Source organism: Vitis vinifera, chromosome 8 (assembly GCF_030704535.1).
Source record: "Vitis vinifera cultivar Pinot Noir 40024 chromosome 8, ASM3070453v1".
NCBI classification, from domain to species: domain Eukaryota; kingdom Viridiplantae; phylum Streptophyta; class Magnoliopsida; order Vitales; family Vitaceae; genus Vitis; species Vitis vinifera.
Genome location: NC_081812.1, coordinates 16537489 through 16561879, shown reverse-complemented (window position 1 = coordinate 16561879; position 24391 = coordinate 16537489). Strand labels below are relative to the sequence as shown.

The 24391-nt window shown below is 36.6% G+C and overlaps 2 protein-coding genes and 1 non-coding gene across 4 annotated transcripts; all 3 read left to right on the top strand.

Moving 5' to 3' along the window:
* Nucleotides 1-5148: 5148 nt before the first annotated feature.
* LOC100266680 (BEL1-like homeodomain protein 9) lies at nucleotides 5149-11143 on the top strand. The gene is made up of 4 exons (XM_010655932.3): nucleotides 5149-6614; nucleotides 9455-9825; nucleotides 10016-10076; nucleotides 10274-11143. Exons 1-4 carry the CDS (start codon nucleotides 5652-5654, stop codon nucleotides 10805-10807), a joined length of 1929 nt encoding a protein of 642 aa, XP_010654234.1. The 5' UTR covers nucleotides 5149-5651; the 3' UTR covers nucleotides 10808-11143.
* Nucleotides 11144-14915: 3772 nt separating this feature from the next.
* On the top strand, nucleotides 14916-21026 carry LOC100244349 (uncharacterized). 2 transcript variants are annotated; one of them, XM_059739132.1, is made up of 8 exons: nucleotides 14951-15095; nucleotides 15203-15487; nucleotides 16901-17077; nucleotides 17188-17337; nucleotides 18693-18794; nucleotides 18881-18951; nucleotides 19107-19174; nucleotides 20418-21026. In XM_059739132.1, the coding sequence occupies exons 2-8, from the start codon at nucleotides 15284-15286 to the stop codon at nucleotides 20654-20656; spliced, it is 1011 nt and encodes a 336-aa protein (XP_059595115.1). In that variant the 5' UTR covers nucleotides 14951-15095; nucleotides 15203-15283; the 3' UTR covers nucleotides 20657-21026. The 2 variants fall into 2 exon arrangements, with proteins under 2 accessions (XP_002272651.1, XP_059595115.1); XM_002272615.4 differs by having other exon boundaries at nucleotides 14916-15487.
* Nucleotides 21027-24243: 3217 nt separating this feature from the next.
* On the top strand, nucleotides 24244-24351 carry MIR2111 (microRNA MIR2111). The gene has a single exon (NR_127867.1). It is a non-coding gene; the product is annotated as a microRNA MIR2111 (primary transcript).
* Nucleotides 24352-24391: the final 40 nt, after the last annotated feature.

Below are 24391 nucleotides of genomic sequence, written 5' to 3'. Positions count from 1 at the left end.
AACAAATATCTGGGATTGGACCATCAAACGATCTAACATAATTTTGGAGACATGTCCAATGGGCCTTTTGGGCCACAAACCTATTTTTTGGGTGGACCTGGAGTGAATATGTTACCTCCCATGTTCCCATTTCCATCATAGGAGACAACGCATTTAATAGTTCTAGAAAATACGATAGAAATTTCAAAATTACTTAGCCTGGAAGGCAAAGTAAAGAGGTCGAGCCTAAAAGTCAACAGAATGACTACACTCCATTTCGATGAAAGTGCCAGGATTTTTGAAGCACTTGACAAATGGGGTTGAAATTAAATTAAGGTAGTGGGAAGCAAAAGCTCCTCTTTCCTTAGTTGCCTACAAGGCTACAACTACATTTCATGTAAATAATTGATGGTCACAATCCATAAGCATTTTATCTTCATGTATCAAACATGTCTGTTTTCTTTAAATATAACATGTACCATGTTCACAATCTTGTCTAGGCTTCCCTGACTTATCGTAACCTCTCATTGAGGTAGTTGAGGATCAATCACTCACTCCCTTTCCTCCAGTCTTGATTATAAAATTTAAAAATTGTAAGAAAGAAAAAGTCTTCTATGATTGTGGTTTCATTGCTGTCCATATCTTGTTGATTTGATGTTCAGCATTGAGATAAGATAATCTTCAATATAATCGCGAGATTCCTTCTAATTTACTTGACTAATCATCCAATTAGCTCTAGGATGGTTTTGGAGTGACTCTCTTATGAAATCTCACTAATATCCCTTCTTTCATTATTTCCAAGTTACTGTTTTCTTTATTTGGTTCCCCAAATATTATCTGTAAAATTAAATTAACTTTAATTACATATTTACTTTTATTTTGCGTTCTTTTAATGTAAAACTGTATATAAAAAAATTGAATCATTAATTATATAAAAAAAAAAAGTCAAAAAATTGATTTTTTATATTTGATTATATAATGAGAATTTTAAAAAATAATAATAAATATTATTAAAATTATGTGAGACAATGGTAGGGAGCACATGGCTCTAGTATCCATTTCATTTCACACAGTTGAGTGGATGAAATAATCCCAAATCATTTTACAATCAGAAACCAAAAAATGATATCATTCCATTCCATGATGCATGTGAAGTTGACTTGGTCAAGCGAAATCCAGATATATTTTATGAAAGATGTGAATACTAAAGAGTGAGAAAAATGAATAGGATGGGTGTTGGAGAGGTAGTTTAATCGAGGACGAATGAGAAGTGGGGATGTATCATGTATCTGGTGACTTAAAGTGAATTTAAATAAGAAAAAGTAGAAATGGATGATTGCAGAGTAGGAATGGGATGATGTTGAGGTCAGCATAATGAGGTCACAGTAAAACTTCGCTTTCAGTTTCATGTTTTATCCCCCGCCCCACCGCCATATCATTTTACATGTAAAATGTAAATACCCTCTTTCCTATAATCCTATATCTCGGCTTTTCAGTCTCCCCCTCCCCCACCCCCACCCTTTACCATATCATACACTCTCCTTCTCTCCTTTGGCCCCCACCCGTTCTATCATTAAACCTGATCTCCAACACCATCCCAAGTTATATGAAAATTGAAATGCTTTGCCAAACGTATGCGAACGGAACGTCGTTTTTATGGATGGTTGGGAGGATTAGGAAGACAGGTCGAGTGGACGTGGGCCGCCAATTTTCAGATTGGAGGGACATCTCACGGTGCAGGCGCAAGGTGATGGTACTCCGGAAGAGGAGGGTATCACTCATCAGTTATCACTTATCAGAGCCCTCTCTCTTAATTCACTAAAGCTATTTCTCAGAATATATATATTACCGAGAGTACGGTGTAGCTGTTCCTCAGAACCCTTCACGCAACGCATGACGCAGCCTACAGTCCTCTCTGGCCTCGTCTCCCGCCTCCCCCCTCCCACTCCACACTCAATACTCCTCAAGTTACCAATGTGTTTCTTTTTATTTCCTTTTTAAGAAATATATATATATATATATAATCAACAATCACTATATCTCACTTCAATTTTAATCCATCACCAATGTAAAATAAGAACGAAGATCAAGTGATATTATGAGTTTGTTTGATAAATTGGAAATCAATTCAACTCTAATTAAATTTTATCTTCATTTTAAAATTTTTAGCTCACCATCAATTTCCAAAAATTCAAATTAACATCATGCATTATTCAAGTTGAATAAAAGTTAATATTATTTACCATCTTAATCATTTTAAAAAATAATAATAATAATAAATGAGAAGTTTTAAATTCATGGTAGTTGGTTAAAATAAAATTAATAAAATAGAATACATAGTAAAAAAAATGAACTAACATTTTTATTTATCCACATCAAGTTATAATTTTTTTATATTATAGAGTGGATGATATTGCTTTTAGACTCACTTTTATCATAACTTTTACTTAATAATGTAATGATTAAATATGATAAAAAAATGATTTATAGTTCAATTTTTTTTTCTTTTTTTCACATTCAAGGTGATAATAACATTAGCATAATATTTTAATTATATCATTGAATGGAGTGCTAATCATGTTAACATATTCCACTTCATTATCCTAATTAATTAATACAAGTAAAATGTATCATGTCATTAAAAGAGCTTTAAAAAAAAAAAGAGAAAAATGATTTATTTATAGAAATATTGCATTTAATTATGATTGTAATAATTCAGCAATGTATGAGGCAAGCTTTACAAAACTTTTTTTTTTTTTTTTTATAGGGAAGTTGTTTATAGAAACCATAAAAAATTAAGCAGCCCTCATTGAATTCACGGAATAGGTTAATTTTGCAAATGATTCAGGTACGCATTACAAATATTTGTATTTTTAAATTAAAAAAAAAAAAAAAAGTGTAGATGTGGGTATGATGAGAAAAATGAAATTTTTTAAAAAGTTAGGATACGAAGAAAAAAAAAGTGATGAAAATGGATTCCAGAATCTAGATACAGATCAAGAGTGGAGCGTGTTTCCCAAACAGGAGAGGTGAACGCCGAAGCGGAGAAAAAGAGTAGGGCGGGAAGGGGAGAGGAGGGGACCATCAGCCTTGTACGGACATTGGGTTGCTGAAACGAAACTGAACCTCCGTTTCGTCGAGCGACGGCAAACTCGGGCGCTCTCTCTCTCCCAAGTCTCAAGCAAAAGATCTCTGGCGGTGCTCCTATTCCTACGTCACCTGAACCCTTCCACCTCTCCCCTCCCCCAGACTTGATTTTTGGTTCTTATACATGTCTTATGTCAGTCCCCATTTACCCAAGACTGCCACGTTTCCCTCTTTCTACTGTTCCATTTCATCATTGTCTCAGGTGTACTGTTTCCACCTCCATGCCCTCTATTTCCCCTCTTTTATTACCATTTAGGCCCCCACTGTCCAAAGACAAAAACCCTGAGAGAAGTGAGAAGAAAGGATCGAAAGAATTCAAAGGATCCAGTGAATGTGTGGCGTTACTCGCACAAAGGCACTTGATAGTCATAGGTATGGTCACTCGTCATACTAGAACCAGGACACTATGATAATAGGTATTCTATATATGCATAGGTAGCCTGTGACTGTGAGATCCCCAGTTTTATGATGCTTTTCGTATGCTCTGTCGTTTCCTCAACTGTCTCTAAATTTAAAGCATCATACCCCCCCAGCCCCCACCCCCACCCTCCAACCTCAGAACTTTCTGTTAAATTCAAATATCATTTTCCTCCTTACCAAAATACAGACAAACATATGTGTGTTATAAATTTCAGGTTACTGCCTCCCCATAATATTTTATACTTACATATACGACATGTTGTGTACTCAATTATGTTTGTACCTTGTACATATGATATTAGTATATATATATATATATATATATATGCTATATTTAAGAATTAGCCAGAATCAGGACAACAATAGTCTAAAATAACATGATATCGAGTGTTCGGCGGGAATGGTTTCATAAACTTCCAACATCGAAGGGGGCGTTGCCTATGAGGTGGGGTGCGGTGGGCTTTAGGTGGCTAACATGGGAGGGTGCGACCTCGTAACATTGAGGTCACGGGATTCTTACCATCTTACCTAACACGCAATTATGAAAATGATGTATTAACATCAACCAGCATTACCACAAAAAATAATAAAAAATAAAAAATCTTAAGTCAGATAATATTTTAGATTATCTTATTCACCTCGATAGAATACTTCAAATAGAAAAAAAAGGTGGGAAACAGGAGAAAAAAAGAAAAACAAAAAGGAAGGGAAGGGAAGGGAAAGAATGAATAGGGGAACACATAAAACATGAGGCAAAATAAGTTAGCATGGTGGTGCGGTGCATATTTGGAACGAGCATATAGGAATTATTACCAGCAGTACAGTACGTGTTGGCACTTTCTTTAATAATTTGCAAGGAGGGGAGAGAGTGGTAAAGTGGAATGGCATACTTACTTTGGAAAGGAGAGTTATACGTGTGGCGTGGGAGTGTTAAAAGGAGGGGGTCCTTTTATTAAGCCAAAAGAGAATATGTAAGTGTCCAAATCAAGTAATCAAACAAGAGGAGTAAGGAGTAAGGAGTAAAGAGAGAAAAATAGGTCCATGATCCATCCACTACAAAATCTTGACTGGGCCTTATTGAATAGGGGGTACCTTTTAGAAAATATTGGTGAAGCTGCTCTCTCAAGTGGTGCACCCGCAACTGCACCCCACTGTGGGGAAAGGGTACTTGTTGTTCATCTGTCCCCCTCCTACGTGAACCCACCCACGTCTCAACCCTCACCTCACCCACCAATTCCCCCCATTTAATCTTGAATTCCTTTTTCTATTTTTATTTTTGTCATTTTTACCCAAATGGTAAAATAGGCTTCTCCACCTTTATCACTGAAATGTTTTTGATTAAATTGGGAGGGCCATTTTGGTCATTGTGACAGACGTGTGCTCGTAGCTTTTCCGATTTTTATTTTGGGGGAGAAAATGATTAAAATTAAGCCTCGTAAAGCGAGAGATGAGTGTTGTGAACGCCAAACTCAGCCTTATATTTCATCACTCTGTTAGCTTTCCCGCCTTCTCACGTGCGTCATCAATAAAGCCCTATTTAAAATTAATATTTTGAATTTAATGGAGTTTAAAAATGGAAGAAAGAAAGCTTGTAACTAAAAACGACAAAACAAAGGGGAAAAAAGAAAACCCTGACAGAAAATATCGGCAACACAGTTAGTTCAATAATTACCGGAAATAGCCGGTGGTCGTCCGGTTTCTCGAAACCCTATGTGCAGCAGAGGCTCAATGGAGTGAGGAGAGAGAAAGAGAGTCTCTCTGTCTCTGTGTGTGAGTGAGTGAGAAAGAGAAAAGAGAAAGAGAAGAAGAGAGAAAGGAGAGAGAGAGTGAGTGTGTGCTTGTGAGGATGCGTGAAGTGAAGCGCCATACCATACCCAGAATTCTCACTATCCTCTTCACGTCCCAGTCTCTGCTAACTTGCGCCAGTCTGCCATACTTGCAGCTCAGAAGAAGATCATCATAACCTTTCATTTCATCATCACCCCATCTCTTTCACTGTTTTCTCTCGCCTCTTATCCTCCTCAATAGACAAAACATCCCCGGCCCCCTCCCTCGACTTCTTCTTCTTCCTGTTCGTTTTCTCCTCTCTCTACAGTCACTTCGTGATGGCGGATGGTTTTGAACCCTACCACGTACCACAGCAGAGCAGAAGGGATAAGCTTAGAGTTGTGGCTCAGAACCACTCGGGCTGTGTGGAGGCAGCTACTAATCTTCACGGCTGCGCCGGTTTGCTCCCTCTCTACGATCCCTCACTGTTGCCTTCCGATTTGCTAACTTGCGCCAGCGCCAGCGCCCATGAGTTTCAGCACCATAGCCACCCACTTTCAGGCTCTGCTGAGGCTTGTAAGGCAAACCCAGGTTGTGTTGTTAAAGAAGAAGGCGTGAATTTGATGGGTTATGTTGGTGGAATCATGAATGCGTCTTCTTCTTCTTCGACTTCGCACCATCCTTACTTGGATCCGCAATCTTCGTTGCCCATAAACCCCAGCTCGATTCAGGATATGAACCATAACCCTTTTTTTTACGCTCCCCAAAACCTCAGAGATTTTGATCAGTCCTTCAATGGTGGTGAGATGGTGGTGTTCAAGCCGGAGCCCTTATCATTGACCCATCATGAGTCTAACACCACTGGGCAAGGGCTGTCTCTATCTCTGTCCTCTCACCATACCCACCAAAACAATCTTCCACTGGAACTGAATCTTCAAAGGTACGGGTCTGCAATTTTTAGCGATAAGGTTACTGGTGGCTATATGGTTCCGGGCATTGTTGGTGGTAGTGGTTCCACCTCTAATGATGTATCGAGGAGTTCCGTCCCTCTCGGGCCTTTTACAGGCTATGCTTCAATTTTGAAGGGATCGAGGTTCCTGAAACCTGCACAGCAGTTGTTGGAGGAGTTCTGCGACGTGGGCTGCGGACTTTACGCCGAAAGAGTCTCAGCGGATTCGTCGATGATGGATCCTCCAATGGAGAGTCTGAGTGGAACTGGAATTGTTGATGATCCGCTCAGTTGTGGAGATGGGGGGGAGCACCGGAGAAAAAAGTCGAGGCTAATTTCGATGCTAGACGAGGTATGACTCTAATTCGACGCCATCCTTTCTTCATTTGCACTTTAGCTAAATGGGATTTCTTCGACGTTGAGTTTTGAGTTATGAGTTTTACCTTCAAAACATACTTCTTGTTTGATATTCATGATTGGGTCTTTTGTTTTAATATTTTCGATAATTTTCTGCAGTTTGGCATCGCCGTTTTAATTTCCTTTGGATCAATTTAAATTTTCTTTTCCTCCTTCATTCTCGTGATCCCCAAGCTTTTCATCACTGTAGAAGTCACTGTCCAATTGATTTTTAGTATATAGATGAATGATTCATTAATGGGTTGGGATAGTTAGTCATTGTTTAAACCAACATGCAATTTGTGGTGTTGCATGAATAAGTGGCAAAGAAGCATGTCATCTGTGATAATATCTAAGTCATAGAGTCCTTGTAACAACTGTATTCTATGTGAATTAGATTCTCGTCTGTAGGGGATAGATGGCCTTAGAGATTGCAAATCATCTTTTTTGGAAAAGGTGATAGGAGGGAATATATGCACAAAGATTGGTGCCATAAAGTATCTGACAGCCATGGAAAGAGTTCTAATAGGTGACATTGTCACCAAGTTTGGGGTGTAATGTGCATAAAGTGATTGAAAGAATCCGGTTGAAAAGATTTATACTCGGAAAAAGTGTATATGGAAGGCATAATGGTATTCCATGCCTAAAGAAGATGAGATGACAAGCTCTCTACCTTTTCCCCCGGGGCTCATCACGGGTGAATTTGGATTTTCTAGTTTGGCAAGATATCAAGTTTCAAGAGTGATTATTCCTCCATGCTTTATATTTTTCTCTTGGTCGGGGTTGCAAATCTAATCAGGATCCCTCACCCGCCGGTCTAGCAGTCAAGCACATGATCAAAAGTATTTTAGCAAAATTTGAAATATTACTTTGAAGAACAGTTTGGATTTTTCAAGTGCAAAGAAGAAAGTACAGGAGATGGTATATATATGCTAGATATTCCAAGTGATAATTGGTTTCTTAAACCACCATCCAAGCAGCTGTACTCGGGAAATATGCTGGCTATGGAAAGTTAAGGACTGGAAATCTCGCTGGTTTCATAATGTTACTTGGTGCTGAATTTTCATGGAGTGTGTTTGTCACTTAACTTGTGTATTTAAACTGGAGGATGACTTTATTCAAAGCAAGATGAGAATCCATTAATCTGAAGTAAAAATAAATTAGTTTGTAGTTCTGTTTGGGGTTGACAAAATTGCAACTAACCTAGTCCAGTTCATCTACTAGTTTCCGCCATTAAATGAGGTTGACTATGTTTGTTCTACAGAAAGTTGCCGTGATGCCTTTCGGAGCAAGATAGAGAGTAGATATCTCTCTGGTTCTTTAAAGTTGTTATCAGTAATTCATCTGGTTTTTTAATTGCTGCTGATGATTAAGTGCTTACTTATCATTTTTTATCCTTTTAAGGTTTTTGAGATAGTGTAGCAGCTAGCAAAAGCAAAACAATGGTAGTTAGGGAGCACTATGTTGGGTTCTTCTTTCGGCACCTCTTTCTCTCTCTCTCTCAACTGGAGTGAGATTATAGGAAAATTCTAGTTGCATACCTCTGATTAGAGAGGAGAAATAAGTAACTTTTGAAGTATGAAAACCTCACCAATTGGTTGTTTCCCAGCTATCTTTGAAGTGGATAATCAATTTTTCGTCAAAGGAAAAATGCCATTGTCTCCTCTGAATATTGTTTGATTTGAGTCAATAATCTGATGCAGTTTTAACTTCTTTTATAATGATAGGTTTTTTCAGAGAAGGCCCTCAGTCATAAGTAAAGTCCTTTCTGATCCATCCTTGCAGTCAGAAAAGCCTTTTTTTACCTTGTTGGGGTCCTTTCTATTCAAAATTGTGCTTGTTTTGGGGTATATTAAGGAGACAACATATTTCCTGTCTTGCTTAGTTATGGTGGTACCATTGAAAAGGGTGGATACCATGATTCATGATTTGGTTAGCTATTGAAAAGTGAGACTGTAAAACATTGGCTAAGGTATTAACTGCTGCAATTATCTGCTAAATTGTTAGAACCAGAAAGCTTGGACTTCTGGTTAGATTTTAATTATCCTTATTTTCCATATGCTTTTATTTTAACTGCTTTAATGGCATTTTTTTTTTCCATGAATGATTTATCTATTTGCCATTTGGAAAAAATAAGATAATAACCATCTGTGATTCAGGAAAGAGAACAAATGATCTCTGGTGATATTTTTTTTTTCCTTGTAAGGGAGTCATATTGGTGCTTTCCACTTGAAGCAAAATAACTACTGCTATTGCATTTTTATTCTCCATTGGATTTCTGTTCGTAATATATCCATGTTATTTACTTCATAATTTTAAGTATATATTTATTGTAGTGGTTTTAAGGTGGTTGAGTTACAGATCCACTCAAATAACTTAATTCATTTGTAGTTCAATGAGTTGGAGTGGAAGCTTTTTTGGTTCATTCAATTTGGAGGAAGGTCTACCCTTTTGGGTGGTTCTGAATTGGTCGCAAGTTTTGTATCTTAGATAATATTCTCTATCTGAACCTCTTTAGCCTTGTTTTCCTGGGTTTATGTTATTGACCTGGTACCAATTGTCATTTCTTTGCCTGCTACCAATACTAATAAATTGAACTGCAATAATATGAGTACTTATTGGTTGTAGGAGCCTTTTGTCCTACAAAAGGCAGTATAATCTGGAGTAATGCTTCAAAAAAGTGAAGAATTGATAATAATTGTTCTATTTCCATTCTAACATCAATGGAATATGTTTTTTAGTCCCTTTGTTGAGTTGCATCTTTGATAAATTTCTGCTATCTATGGTCAATATTAGGTTTACAGGAGGTACAAGCACTACTATCAACAAATGCAGGCAGTTGTAGCATCATTTGAATCGGTTGCTGGTCTCGGCAATGCGGCTCCCTATGCCGACTTGGCTCTGAAAGCTATGTCTAAACACTTCAGGTGTTTGAAGAATGCCATTACCGACCAGCTTCAGTTCACAAACAAAGCCCATGGACAAATAAGTCATGGAAAAGATGAAAGTCCAAGGTTTGGGAACACTGATAGAGGCCTTTATGGTCAAAGACCCATGCACAGCTCAGGATTTCTTGAACATCAACCTGTTTGGCGACCCCAAAGGGGACTTCCTGAGCGAGCTGTAACTGTACTCAGGGCATGGTTGTTTGAACACTTCCTTCACCCGTGAGTAATTTAATTTTTTAACCAACATGCAAAAATAATAATCGTGTGAGTTCATTTTATGCTTTCAATAAACATGTATTCTGTTTATATATTTATCATTTTTTCTTTTGTTGTTAGGCAGTGCATGTACATGTTGATATCTATGTATATGAAGCTTCTGAGATAATTCAATTGTTGTTTTGTGTTTCAGTTATCCTACTGATACAGACAAGCTAATGTTGGCTAAGCAGACTGGTCTCTCCCGGAACCAGGTGAGCCATGTTTTCTTCTATTTTAGCATCATCTCTCTATGTAGGTTTTGCAACTGCAAAAGCTTGGAGAAGTTACAGGAAACTTTGCTTGTTTCCTTCATTATTTTATGCTTGAGTTCTAAAAGTTGATTTTATTTCCCTCTATATTATGCCCATGTTCATCCAACCTATTTTAACCATAGTCACTTGTGGTCCAGGTTTCCAACTGGTTCATCAATGCAAGAGTAAGACTTTGGAAGCCAATGGTGGAAGAGATACACACGCTGGAGACACGACAAGCTCAAAAATCTTCCCAGAGAGAGGAGCGAAGTGCCGACAGGCAGAGTGATCATTTACCTTCAGCAAACTCACTTGTGTTTGAAAATCCATCCACCTCTGCTCAAAGAGTTCAAGACGCCCCATCAAAACGTACCAGAAATGAGCTTTCTGAGGTACACGTGGGTAGTGAGGAGCCAATGAATTTATCTTACAATAACTTGTCGGCCCATCCGCATGTGGGAGTTGGTGTGAGCACTGCAGGTGGAAGCAGTAATGTTTCCCTGACACTGGGTCTTCACCAGAATAATGGGATTGGTTTATCAGAGTCCTTTCCTATTAATGCAGCTCAACGTTTTGGGCTTGGCCTTGATGCAAATAGCGAGGGATATGTTATAGGTGGTTTTGAAGCACAAAATCGGCATTTTGGAAGGGATGTTATTGGAGGGCAACTTTTACATGATTTTGTTGGCTGAAGATGTCCCATTTTGGTTGTCTTGGCATTATCTAATTGGATATTATTCTGACAAAGACCCAATTAGATGTGCTTTTATCTGACTGCCAGACTCCAAATTGGAACAGAAGGCATCAAATGATTGCCGCCTTGTAATGGTGTAAGAAGGTATGTTTCATTTCAAAATTTAGATAAATAATTATATATTTTTTCTTTTACCAATTCACTCTGGGTGTATATGATCGTTTGAGATGCGCATACAACATAATTAGTTGGTGTAAATGCTGATATATGTTTATATGGTTGAAAATGATACCATGGTGGTAGCCAACTGAATTAGGGTTAGGCTGGGCCTAAATTTTGTTTTCCAGTGTGAATGGAAACCTTTTATGGGGTCTTTCTGTGGCAATCAGATGATTTCTTGTAGAAACTGGCAAAGCCCAGGAGGCGCATGCATCTTTGGATGGAACCCTTGTGATATTTATTTTAGTTTGTAAGATTAAGCTCTTATTCTTTAGGGTTTCTTCTATCTAGTCTACTGTGGTTTTACTGTGGTTGACTCCTTGAGTTTTTTGGGGCTTTTTCCTATGACAATAAAAATCTTTGGGGGCTTCCTTCATTTCCGGTTTGCTTTGAAATGAACTAAAACCATCAACAAGAAGAAAAGAAAAGGAAATGATCTCAGTTCACCTGATGTGTAAGAACTTAGGTGCAGATCCTTGTGTCTCTGTGTCGTTAACTTCCAAATAGCACCACTGGTATTACCTGGCCTGTCATGGACATTGCTTTTGTACCATTTGAGATGCCCAGATCATTTGTCTGCTAGCTGTGTTTTTGTGGTAAGAATTTGTGTTAATAGCTGCAGGCTTCATTCTGCAGGAATCGCTACAGTCACGTTTGAACACATGCTTCTTTATTCTGATTTTACAAAAACCCATTCTATCATATTTATGCCCTACAGAATACATTTTGCCAGTAAATTTGGAGTCTCATCCTACGCGAGCCAGTGGGGTTTAGCATACCTGCATTATGAATATAAAATTGGTATCTGCGCCCAACGGATGCTTATGAAGACCCATGGGCCATGGCAATCTACCTCTGTATTCTGAGGGTCCTATATGGATTGAATGATTCATTCCGTTGTGCTTGTTTTTTTTTGTCTTTTAAAATCTACTTTGAATTGTATGCTCATGAGCTGTGACATGTATAGCTGGAGACCTAGGACCCTATCCTAGATGGCAGTCCAAGCACACCCCTAGCTAGTGGTTGCCATGAATCTGAATTTATATTATTAGCTTTTGCTCAGTGAAAGCAGCAAAGGCAGTGATCCGGCGTTTTCCTCTATGGGGGAAGATAAAAATTCTTTTAAAAGAGGAAAAAGTGGGGAAAGATAAATTGAGAAGTGGTGGTAGACCAGGTCAAAGCAAGTCCTAGAAATGATTCTGTTGCTTTTCCTTTTTGTTGTATTATATACATATTGAAAGAATCACGACTGTTTGTTTTTGGCTTTTAAATATTTGCATGGACGATGATTGTGTCTTTCCGAACTAATTCTTGCTTTTCCTTTTTGATCGAGGACGTTTACTCTTACCTTTTTAGTTTCATAAGCGCCATTTGTTGCCCATGGTCCTTAGTGAAAGGCCCCCTTTTCCCTTTTTCTTTCTATCTTTTCCCAGCTTAGGGAAAAGAGTATAGTATGTCAAGTAAGTGGCCTTTACCCAACACATGAAACTGTTTTCATTTCTTAAGTCTTTTCATAAATGATCAAATTTCTCAAACTTCTCAAACGTTGAAAAATAAAAGATGACAAGCAATGAACCTCCGTCCTTTTACCAACTTTTTCACGGCTGCTCTCCTCTTCCCACTTACCAAAACTCGCCAATTGGGGCTGCGCTTAGCAGGTCCCTTTTGGTTTTACGAATGGGTGGATGGGTTTTTTTGGGATTCCATGCATTTTAAAAATTGAACAAAGATTGATGATGTGATGAAATTAATATTTTAGACCATAATTGAAGGTGACTCTAGAAATGGTGGGCTGGTGGTCAGTGGTAACAAATCCATGCTGATGCTTGAGGGAAAAAGGAGGTTCATTTTAATGATTACAGCATATCATTTGGGCATCTTTCTATTATTATGGTAAAAACCTGTATGCTTTCCACGCAACCAAAGAGAAAGTGAACTCTGTGTAAAAGTCCAAAAAAGAGGGTTGCAAAAGCTGGCGTGTGATTCGAGGTTAAACATTTGAAGATGACTTTAACCTTTTATATATTTGTTTTGTGCATGCACCCACCTTCAATCAGTCTCCCTTCTTAGCCCTTAAATCACTTTAGCTAATGAGTAATGACTCACTTTCATGCAATCCCCAGCCAACCCCACTCTCTCCTCTCTCATCTCTGTTTCTGTCTTATGGGCCACTCAGGCCCGTCTTTGGTCAGGTAGGGCCGCACATTCAGCGTTAGGCCCAATCCTCGATCCTTGTTGGACCTAGTCGTCGTCACCGCACGGCTTCGAGGGCCTTAAGTTGGTCGTTGTGCATAAGCTTGGGCCATGGCCCCTGGGCCTCCGACATTTACCCATCCGTACACGCATGCTTCATATTTTCGTTTGATTAACCGCATTATGGGTGTCATAATTATTAATTATTGCTTATAATTAAGGATGAAAATATTTGTTTTTATGGATATTATAGTAATTAAATTCTATAAATAGAAATAATAATAATAATACACCTTTTGAAGTTGTTTTATATTAAAATTAGTGACATTAACAAACCTAGAATATTAATGTGAAAATAAAATTTTTATTTTCGTAAAAATATATTATATTTCAATATTTAAAAATGAAAAGATATTATATTTATATTTATGAAATAATTTTATTAAAACAGGTTTTGATAACATAATATTTTATTACTTTCTATTCTTTTTGTCCACATAACAACAAACCTAAATTTAAAATAAATTAATCATAATGACCCTTAAGTGTCTAATCCATGATTAGTTCGAGAGTTTTGATTAATATAAAAAGACTTAAATAAATAATAATTTATAATATTTCCTAAGAATCTTCTCATTTGACATTAAGTTGGATTATTAATTTCAACAAATTTAAACTCTATCCAAATAAATTGGAAATATAATTTAAAATTATAATAATATTTATCAAAGTTTTTTATTAAGATTATCTTAGATTCTATTAATATATTTATAGATAATAAAAATAATAATAATTTCAATAATTTTTAAATAAAATTGTAAATAACATATTTTATTTGAAATTTAATTTCTAAGGTTTTATTAAAAAAATTGTGATGACAATTTTCTTGTTATTAGTTAAAACTTAAAGGTTATAGTAATAATATTTCTTATACAGTTTAGTTATTTTTCAATAAATTTATCTTTTTAAAATTTTAAAATAAAAAACATTAAAAATTTTAAAAGTAAAAGGATAACTATAAAAAAAAAAAAATTAAGAGTTTAGTAATAGGAAATTTTTTAATTTTCTAAAATAACGTGGATGTGATAAATATAGAAAATAATTAAAAATATAAATAAAAAGGGTAATGTCAATCTAAAATAAAAAATGAAAATTAAACTATAAAATAAATATGAAAAGATAAAAAATATTTGGACAAAAAATAATAATTTTTTTATATAAGGGGATGTGTGGTATGGGTGAATGAGAATGAGAATGTGAATGGATGAATTTAAAAATTTAAGATTAGAATAATTATTTGTTTTCATTTTAATGTTTTGTAATAATAGGAATATCAATGAATAAGAAACAAATTGATAATAATATCCTTATATAAAATTTAAATTTTATATATATATATATATATATATATATTTATTATCGTATTTAAATTATCAAAACTAACAAATTTTTTCTTATTTCCAAAAGATGAAATAAAAAACTTGAACTTTATTCTAATTTTCATAAATATGATATCCAATAATTTAAGAGTAAAACAATAATTTTAAATTATCTTATATTATATTATTGAATAAATGAATCAGAATATTTGTAATGAATTGAATTATCTAGGATTTGACTTATATCATAATAATTTTCGATGAATATAAAATTAATAGCAATTAAGAGGTTGTTAATGATATAATTAATGAAATAAAAATGGGAATATAATTAGGAGAGATTGTAGATTGGAAGGGAAGCAAAGGAAAGAAAGCAAAATGGGAGAAAAGGGAAAAGAGAAAATACAAAGAAATAGGAACAAGATTCACACTCACCGTCCAAAGCACGCAGATTCTAAGCGTGTGCTGGGTTGTGGAAAACCCAGTTTTTAAGCCGTAGGAATACAAACCTCTATCTTTTTTTTGGTGGGAGTCCATTAGGGTTTTTTCAGGGTTTCTCTTTATGCACCACCATCACTTCTTCTTCTTCTTCTTTTTTCTAGGGTTTCTACGATTTTTCATCCTAGCTCCCTACCTATTTAGTCTCAGAAGAAGGGAAAGTGCCGTGCTTGTAGGGTACACAAATGGAAGCTAGAGTTGTTGTTGAAGGAGGGCAGAGAGCTTTGAATTCTGGCCACGGCGGTGTGGTCGATGGTGGCGCTACCCGGAAGTTTCTGCAGCAGCAGTCGCAAATCGGGACGGTGCACCAGCTTCTGGCCGGCGGCATCGCCGGCGCTTTTAGCAAGACCTGCACAGCTCCTCTTGCTCGCCTCACCATTCTCTTTCAGGTTGGTTTCTCACTTGCCCTCTATTCGGTTAGCTTCGTGCGAAATTTCGCGGTGGAAAATGCTTATGGAGGAAGGGAAGCTGTAGAAAGAAAATATTTTTGGTGTCCTTGTTTTTTTATAACGACATGGGCTCTGGGGTTTATTTTTTAGCCCGTTGTGTTATTTTGCGGATTCGCATTGGGGAATGGATTCTAAAATTCCGGGTTAGACCGGAGGTATTGAAGTTTGATAAGGAAAATTTTTTAAGTCGGGTGGAATTATTGTTTTAGTGGGGGTTTATGTTGTTCTAATTCTAGGTAGCATGCATGTGGAATAATTTGGGGTTTGTGTTAGTTATCTCTAGAAGAAGGTGAATGTGCTTGTTCGGTCAATGAAAAGGTTAAAAAGGTTTCAAATATTATGCAATGATGGGATACTTGAAATTTATTATGGGCTAGCTATGGTTTCAATCAATAACATAACATTAACCATCAACAGCTCAATGGAGTCAGGACTGGGTGAAAGTGCACATGGAGGCATTTTTGTCTGACATGTAAAATTCCCAAATAACATCCTTCAACAATCAGATGCTTCAAGGATTTCAAGAAATGTGGGATGTTTAGTAGAATACTGAAGAAATGGATGTATCCAAGATGAATATTGATGGGTAGCACCGGGGAAGATACAAGAATATTGAACATATTCCTGGGGAATTGGAGGTGGGTTCTGTTGAGGACAAGATAAGGGAAATTATTTTAAGATGGTTTATTCAAATGTTGCACTATGCATCTGCAAAGAATGATTTAATTCAAGTTGGGGGTGTTACAAGTACTGAAGAAAGACTCAAATCTTGTGTGAGCATCAAGGATAGGAATGATGGCTTGTGATAAACAATTATAAGACCCTGGATTGAGCTTATTCTCAAAATAAAATTTGTTTGGCCAACCAAAATTTGAGATGATGTTGAGTTGAATTTTAAGTTGTTTGAATCTTCATTGCCAGGTGACTGACATTTTATATTGTTTGTCTAGCCATTTTGTTGAGCCAAGGATCTGTCTGGAAACCCTCTTGCCTGCCCTGATGTTCAGAGTTAACCTGAACAAAATATAGCCTCCTTTGGTGTTTTTTGGAGGGTAATTAGATTTTGGTTTGTAAGTTTGTGTCCATTATGTACACTGTTGGGGAATTGTCTTTCCCTGTCTGTTGAGGTGTATCTATGCGAAGGCAGACTTCCCATACAGCACCTCTGCTGTTATTTTTTTATTTTTTATTTTGATCAATAAGCGCTGTTATATTTAGCTTGGATTTACATCTCTTTGACCTTTAAACTTGCATCTGCCTATATTGTCACACTCACCATTTACTCATTTGGTTCTGCTATAATTACTTTTATTTTAGTTAGCTATTTGGTTGATTAATATTGTATTGTTTTAGGTTCAAGGTATGCAGTCTGATGTTGCCACGTTGAGCAAAGCAAGCATATGGCACGAAGCCTCACGTATTGTTCATGAAGAAGGGTTTAGGGCATTTTGGAAAGGAAACCTGGTTACAATTGTTCACCGGCTTCCTTATTCTTCAGTTAATTTCTATGCTTATGAACGCTACAAGAGTGTAAGTGCAAGTGTTCTGTGAATCATCATAATTGTAGTTGTGTTGATGTACCACTCTTGCAGTTTGGTTGTTGCTTATTAAAATATCACTTTTTGTTTTATGTTTCACAGTTTTTACAATCCATTTCTGGCATAGAAAGTCATAAGGGAAATGTGAGTGCAGACATGTCTGTGCACTTTGTAAGTGGTGGGTTGGCAGGCATAACAGCTGCCTCTGCTACATATCCACTGGACCTTGTCAGGACACGCCTTGCCGCACAGGTAATGTCAACGCTCTGTTGAGTTAGGAAATGCGGAAGTATATCTTGTTATTCTTTATTTAATTATCTTCTTTTTTCCTCATTAATATGTTCTAAAAAGCATATTTGGCATGTTTTGAAGCATTGTATCATTTCAAGGCTTTGTTATTGTTTTATCTTTTTGGTTTGTTTTTTGCATATTGCACATGTTCGGTTGTAGATTTGAATCATCTAATCACAATTTTGGAATCACCAAGAAATTTCTTTTGTGTATTTACTATGGTCAGAAACCAAATTGTGGATAAAAGATGGTCCTTTGACCTTAATAGATTTTATAGAATGGGTGTGTATGCGTTAAGGGAGAGGGTTTTTTGTGCTTTCCTAGTGTCTTGGGTCCTTTTGTAAAGGGGGTGAGTGTTTCTTTGCTGTAACTCTTTGAGTCGCTTCTTTAGCGCCTCTTTTGCAATACATATATTACTTATTGATCAACAACAAAAAAAAAATTTGGAATCACCCAGAAAAAGAACATAAGCTTGGGAAAATAACAATAGTCTTCTTTATTTGATAATTGCAAGTGGCTGTTCAGTTTGTGACATTTTGCTGATCAAAGTTCAAATCAATAAAAACCTTACAATATCATAAGCTAACCACTACGTCCTGTGTAGTTTGGTGTCCTGCTTAGTTGTTGTATTTATAAATTATTTTGCTTATAAAAAAAAACAGTTATAAGCCAACAACGTTTACTCATTTTCTATAATAATTTCATAGTCATCTACACAATTTGGTTACTGGACAACAGTTAAGAGGGTGTGGTTCTTGTGTGATTACTAAATAAACATGCAAGTGGTAGCTCATCTAGTTAATATCATCCTAGTTCATCCTTAAAATTAGAGAATAATCGAGGCATGTACACAGACACACACAGTGAGAGACAGAAAGATGGATGATAACAATTTTAGAAGTGCTCTTTTTAGGGGCAACTGATCCATATGCTAAAGAGTAAAAAATTTGTGGGCTGTCACAAATAGAGAAAATCTATACTTAAATTATTAAAATTTAAGGCCATTGCTTCTAATATTTGTATGCCGCACCATTTCTCTTTAACTTGTGGGCTTACCTCAATTCTGTGGCATAACTATCATTTGGTTTCCAATGCATGTGTCATGCAAGCAAAAGACTGGAAATTCAGAATGAAAAGTAACTACCTTTGGGAAAAGGTTGGGATGGGTTAGTTATCCTTGACTGTCTGAAAGTAGTGTGCTATTTTAAAGGTGTTTAACCAATTGAGTTGGGTCGCAGGTGTGGTTTGTGATATAGCCCATTTCTTGTGTGTTTTCAGGTTTAGCTTTTTTAATAACTCATTTGTGAATTTTGTAGAGAAACACAATATACTATAGAGGTATTGGGCACGCTCTGCATACGATTTGCAGGGAGGAAGGCTTTTTGGGCTTGTATAAAGGAATTGGGGCAACATTGTTGGTATGTTTTTACTATGCTGCTCCTCACTCTTTATTACTGCATTCTTTTTGGGTCTAATTGCCACTGTCTTACTTTGTATGATGCAGGGGGTTGGACCGAGTATAGCAATAAGCTTTTCTGTTTATGAGGCACTGAGATCTTCTTGGCATACTCAAAGGTGAAGACCCTGTGACTTGAATGAATAAATCAGTGCATAGTATAAGTATCTTTCCTATTTAAAAAGTTGGGTTGTATTCTTATGCCAATTTATGTCTACTTCTCCTGCTTTGTGTGGTTGATGATGATGTTTAATTTTTAACTTTCATGACACAGGCCCAGTGATTCCACTATAATGGTCAGTCTTGCTTGTGGCAGCCTTTCAGGCATTGCATCATCTACAGGTGAGTGATTTACAACCTGCATTCAAGTAAGCCTGGAACTTCGATCTTAACAAGATAAATAACCTGCACAAAAAGGATTTCCTCTTAATTGGTACAAACTTCATATTTTTATACAATGTTCCTTTGGTTTTGCTCATCCAAATATTTGCTAACTTTTGCAAGTATCGCATTTGGTTCCATTGCTATTTGGCATTTAGAACACAAGAGCCAGTATGCTTTTACAGTTGGAGAGCTATGTAAGTTTTGTCCTTTGGGACTTGCATGAGGGTCCACAAACCTTTAGAAGAGGCCTTTTTTCTAAAGGTTTATGGTGTACATAGGTGGAGGCTTGATGCTTTTGGTTGATTTCATAAATTGGTTGGGTCATTGTTGAGGAAGTATTTTTTTGTTTCCTCTCTTTTCAGTTTAGCCTTTTGGCACTCATTATATACGACCTGTGTGCTTTTGTGTGCTATTAGCACCAATTAATACTCTCTTATTTATTCCAAAAAAAAAATAAAAAATGGGTGTTGTGGTTACCAACCTATAGAAGAGGCATTAGCACTGAACCTTGATGGATGGCTCTCTAGCCACTGCTACAGTGTGAGCAATCAATAGCAGTAATGTTCAATTAATTTCTTGGTCCTACTGAAGTAACAATGGGTGTTGTGGTTACCAACCTATAAAAAAAGGGTGTTGTGGTTACCTACCAAATCCCTGTGTTGCAACTACTTGAACTATATGAAATTCTTTAGGCCTTACTACTACTCTTGGGAACAAGTTGTTGAGCAAGTGACCAAGCCAATCTGGCCTGATGGGTTTAGTAACTTAGAAGCATTTTTTTACTCGTCTAAGTGATACGGTCACTTTTAAAGATGATCTGAGTCCATTTCGGATACAATGGGCATGACTCTCATCTGTAGTATGATCAACTTTCCGCTGTACATGTGCATGGCAGACAAAGGTCAAGCACACGGAACATCTAGGATGTTTATCAAATATCTAAACAAAAAGTGCACATTTGTTACCATCAACATTCTCACCATTATTTGTTTCTCAAATCTTGTAGCTGTGTCCCGTGTTTGTGTCCAACTTAGACTCATTGATATCAGCATTTTTAAATAAAGAATATAAAGGAGCAAATTTGATGGTTGCAAGCAGATTACTTCATTATGGGATATCTGGTTTATGCTTGATATTCTGTATTATTGCCTTTTTCAGAATCTCTCAATTGATATTCTTCTGCTTTCCTAATAATTTGCAGTAACATTCCCTATTGATCTGGTGAGACGAAGAATGCAGTTGGAAGGGGTTGCTGGACGAGCCCGTGTCTATAAAACTGGTCTGTTTGGGACATTTGGGCACATTATCCGGTCTGAAGGCCTGCGAGGTTTGTATCGTGGGATTCTGCCAGAATACTACAAGGTTGTTCCTGGTGTGGGCATTGCCTTCATGACTTACGAAACATTGAAGAGGGTTTTGTCACAAGATTTTGCCGAATAGTAGTTGTGGCAACAAAATACTCCAGTTTCCACCATCAGTTGTGTCCATTAGGTTCGAACACACTCCTTTTATCCAACATGAAAAAAGGAAAAAATGGAAAATAATGATTAGTTGCTTAGAGTTTCTGGCTAGAAGAGTTCTTTCTGTGATATTGCTGAGAATTGTGTGGTGGTAAATTTTGCGGTTACTGCCATTGAGCCATATTTTTTTGTGTATAGTGGTTATGGAGTCACCAAGTGTATCCCAGTCCAGTATATTTAGGTCTTAATTTTTCAGAGGTATTAGGATTTTTTATGATAATATCATCACAAGAGTTTTTTGCTTTGACAGTTTGTCATTACCTGCGATTTATTCTAGTTACGTATTCTCACTTTCCTTGCGCATCCTTTGGAAACTTTCAATTTTTAGTTTGGAGAAATTATTTGATGATGATTCATGCATGGAAACTTACTGAAGAATGAAGAACCAAAAATGTAATCATTCCTGGGTCTTTGTAGGTATGTTACTTGTGTTTTCACATGTTTTCAAGATAGTATGGTACAGCATTCATCAACAGCAGTGTGGACGAAAAAGTATGATCTCTGTGGTCTTGGTGAAGTATTTGGATGATTTTTATAATTACATGTTAAAGTGATTCATTTTTCATGATTTCTAAGGCTACTTTTGGTTTTCAAAAGTGCTAAGAAAAGAAAAAGAAAAAAAGTTGTTAAAAGGAAAATATTTATTTTCATATTTGATTTTATTATAAAAAAAATATATATAAAAAAATCAAATGTAATTAAAATTAATTAAAAATGTATGTATTTTGAAATTATTTAATCTTTATATAATAAAAGAAATTAAGTTAAATGAGTTTGAAGAAGTATTTAATTTATTAATTTTAAATTTTTTCTTTCCTCTTATTTTTTTTTCTTATATTTTTCCTTAATTTTTTCCCGAGATTAAACATAGCCTATCTGTTTGGATGGTATATAATACTCTAAAATTTGAGGGCAGAGAATGTGTATAATTCATTCAAACATTTGTTGATATCATAACTTTCCCTTGTTGCATTAATGTAAAACAGCTTTTCTCTGGGATGTTGATGGTGGAATGGATTTATCATAATAGATAGGAGAATATTGTTCCATTAACAATGTCCATTACTTTCTAAAATCAAAATCAGGAGATGTTAGTACGCATGTCTATATTAGTGATGCTGGGGACTTCAGGAAAAATCTGGCTGAGTGCACAAATAATAGATGACAATTTGCAGAGAGGAGGCTTTATTGTTACCAAATTTCATATCAAGGTTTAAGCCTTTATCTTAAATTTTTACTTGTCATCAGTTTTAATATTATAGTATTTAACCTACTTCCATTTTCATTATCTCTGAATCTAACCATGTTTGGGCTTGCGAAGGAGACGTACTGGGTGATTGCCTTGCTGTGTCTTACTGAATGAAATGGGTTGGATGTAGGGATTCGTTTGCTTGCAGGCATTTTTGGGCACCATCCCGAACTTGATCTGTTGGGCATGTCATTTTTCTTTTTTAATTAAGATAATGCATCAAGGCACAAATTCCTTTGCTACAATTTGCAGGACTAAATTTATTCTGGCACAGATCTGATTTACTTCCACATTTTTTTTAATGAATTTTTTGGTTTTTTGTTGCAATTCTCTTTAAATGTGGTCCACCCTTGCTGGAGTTCCTGGACTTTTTGTTCAAGCTATCTGGCATCTGCCTACTTTCATTTACCAAAATTTTCCCCAAAGATATATCATAAAATATTGTTTAATGCTGTAGCTACCTGTTCAGGGTGCACTGCTTCCAACTCGCGCTCTCTTCCATCATGACATTGCTGACTGATGCTCTCATTCCATTTTCAGTAATGCCCTGTCTTCTTCCTTGTGGCTTAAAAATGGATGGATGGATGGATGGATGGGTTATTTGGTAATTGATCAGCATTTGGATATGTGTCAGAGGTTATCAAGATTGTTTTGAATGCATACATGCTACATGCAACTTGCTTCCAATAAACTTCATCTGTTTGGTCAGAATGAATGGGCACACCACTAAACTTGCCAAGACACCCATAAGGGATTGGTGGAGATTGGGGGAGAAATGATAAGCAACCTTGAAACAAGAAGCCAGAGAAGGACTTCATCTGGCATATCCCTATTTTGCATTTTCTAAGGTTAACAAAACCACAATGTTGTGTCTGACTCTCATGTAAATCCACTTACCTTGGTGCGTGCATTTGCAATAACCGCACACAATTTGTTGAAAGAAAGGTTTAAATTTTCCCCAGGTATATTGGGTGCAAGAATCTTCTTAAAACCTCTGCTGTCATCTTCTGAATGTCTTTGTCATCTACTATTCACTTGAAGAATGCGATTCCAGTACAGTTTCCTTTCTTGGCTTTTGAAGAAACCAGCAAATAGGTGGCTCTGCCCCGCTTGACAACGAGGCTCTAATGGATTGATGGTGGTGGGGCAGACGTGGTGAGCCAACACCGTAGGAAATTTAGGATATGCTCCATTTCATTTTCCGGTTGTGCAATTTGCCATCCTGATCTCAGTTTCTGTCTTACACCACCTCACTCTTAAGAACATTATTGCTTCATGCCAAGAATGGGAGAATCTTAGTGACATACCCATAGATAGGGTTGGCTTTTGTGTCATTGGTAATTTGGATGAGCACAGACTACGGTGGTGTTTAGCTCTGCCATGGTCGTTTCAGAATAGAAGGAATAGTTTCTGATCTTCGTTTGCCCAAGTATATTAAGGTCACTACCATCGCCTTGGTTGCAAATTATAATTGTCATAGAATAGCAATCCACTTTACCAAGATGAGGAAGGATTAATCTACAGAACCCCAGCTTTTTCCAATAAATCAAACACGTCTGTTGTAAGCTGTGGGGATAATAAGGTTCCTATCAATTACCAGTGGAATAGAATATGACACTGTAAAAGCAGATGGAGACCATCAAAACCTGACAAAACATGTAAATGTTGCATTCTTTCTTTTTCTAGCTCATCACTTTTGAGAGAGAGCTAGAGAATCACACGAGCTGATGAGTTCATAAAGCTTTAGATTCTTCAATACAGCACTAAGCTTCAAGCAGACTAATCAGCCCCATTATGCACGTCTGTCCGTCCGTCTGCCTGTCCACGGGTCTACACTGTTAATCTCTTTTCTTGAGGATTTTTCTGTCAAATGGGTCGAGAGAAACTTCATGTTACTAGCTAGGCAAAAATCTTTTCTTTTTGTCCAGAAAGCGGTCAAGACAGAAAGCAGTCAAGACAGAAACATCATTATCTACGGAAAGGGACCGCCCTGCCCTATCATTGGTTGGGAAAGAACAGAACCAACGATGATCAGTCTAGAGCACCTTATCATGGCTTTATACTATATGCATCTCTTTTTACACCATACCAACCTCTACTTGGAGAATATATTATATCAACTTTTAGAACCATTATAAATTCCTCCCGTGGATCATGCATACAAACCATCACTCTTCTCTTGCTACAAACTTCTAATGATCTATATTGCTCTCATCTTCTTTCTTTCTTTCTCACAAATTTATTTCCTCCACATTGAGGCAATATTGGGTCAGGATCGGGTAATCTGCATCCTGAGGTCTAGATAAGTATATCTCCGTTGCAGCTAGTCCTCTGGTTGCAGATTACTTCTTCCTCACTGCCAATGCGATCTCCTATTCAAGCCAGATGTCTATCCGTTACAGGATG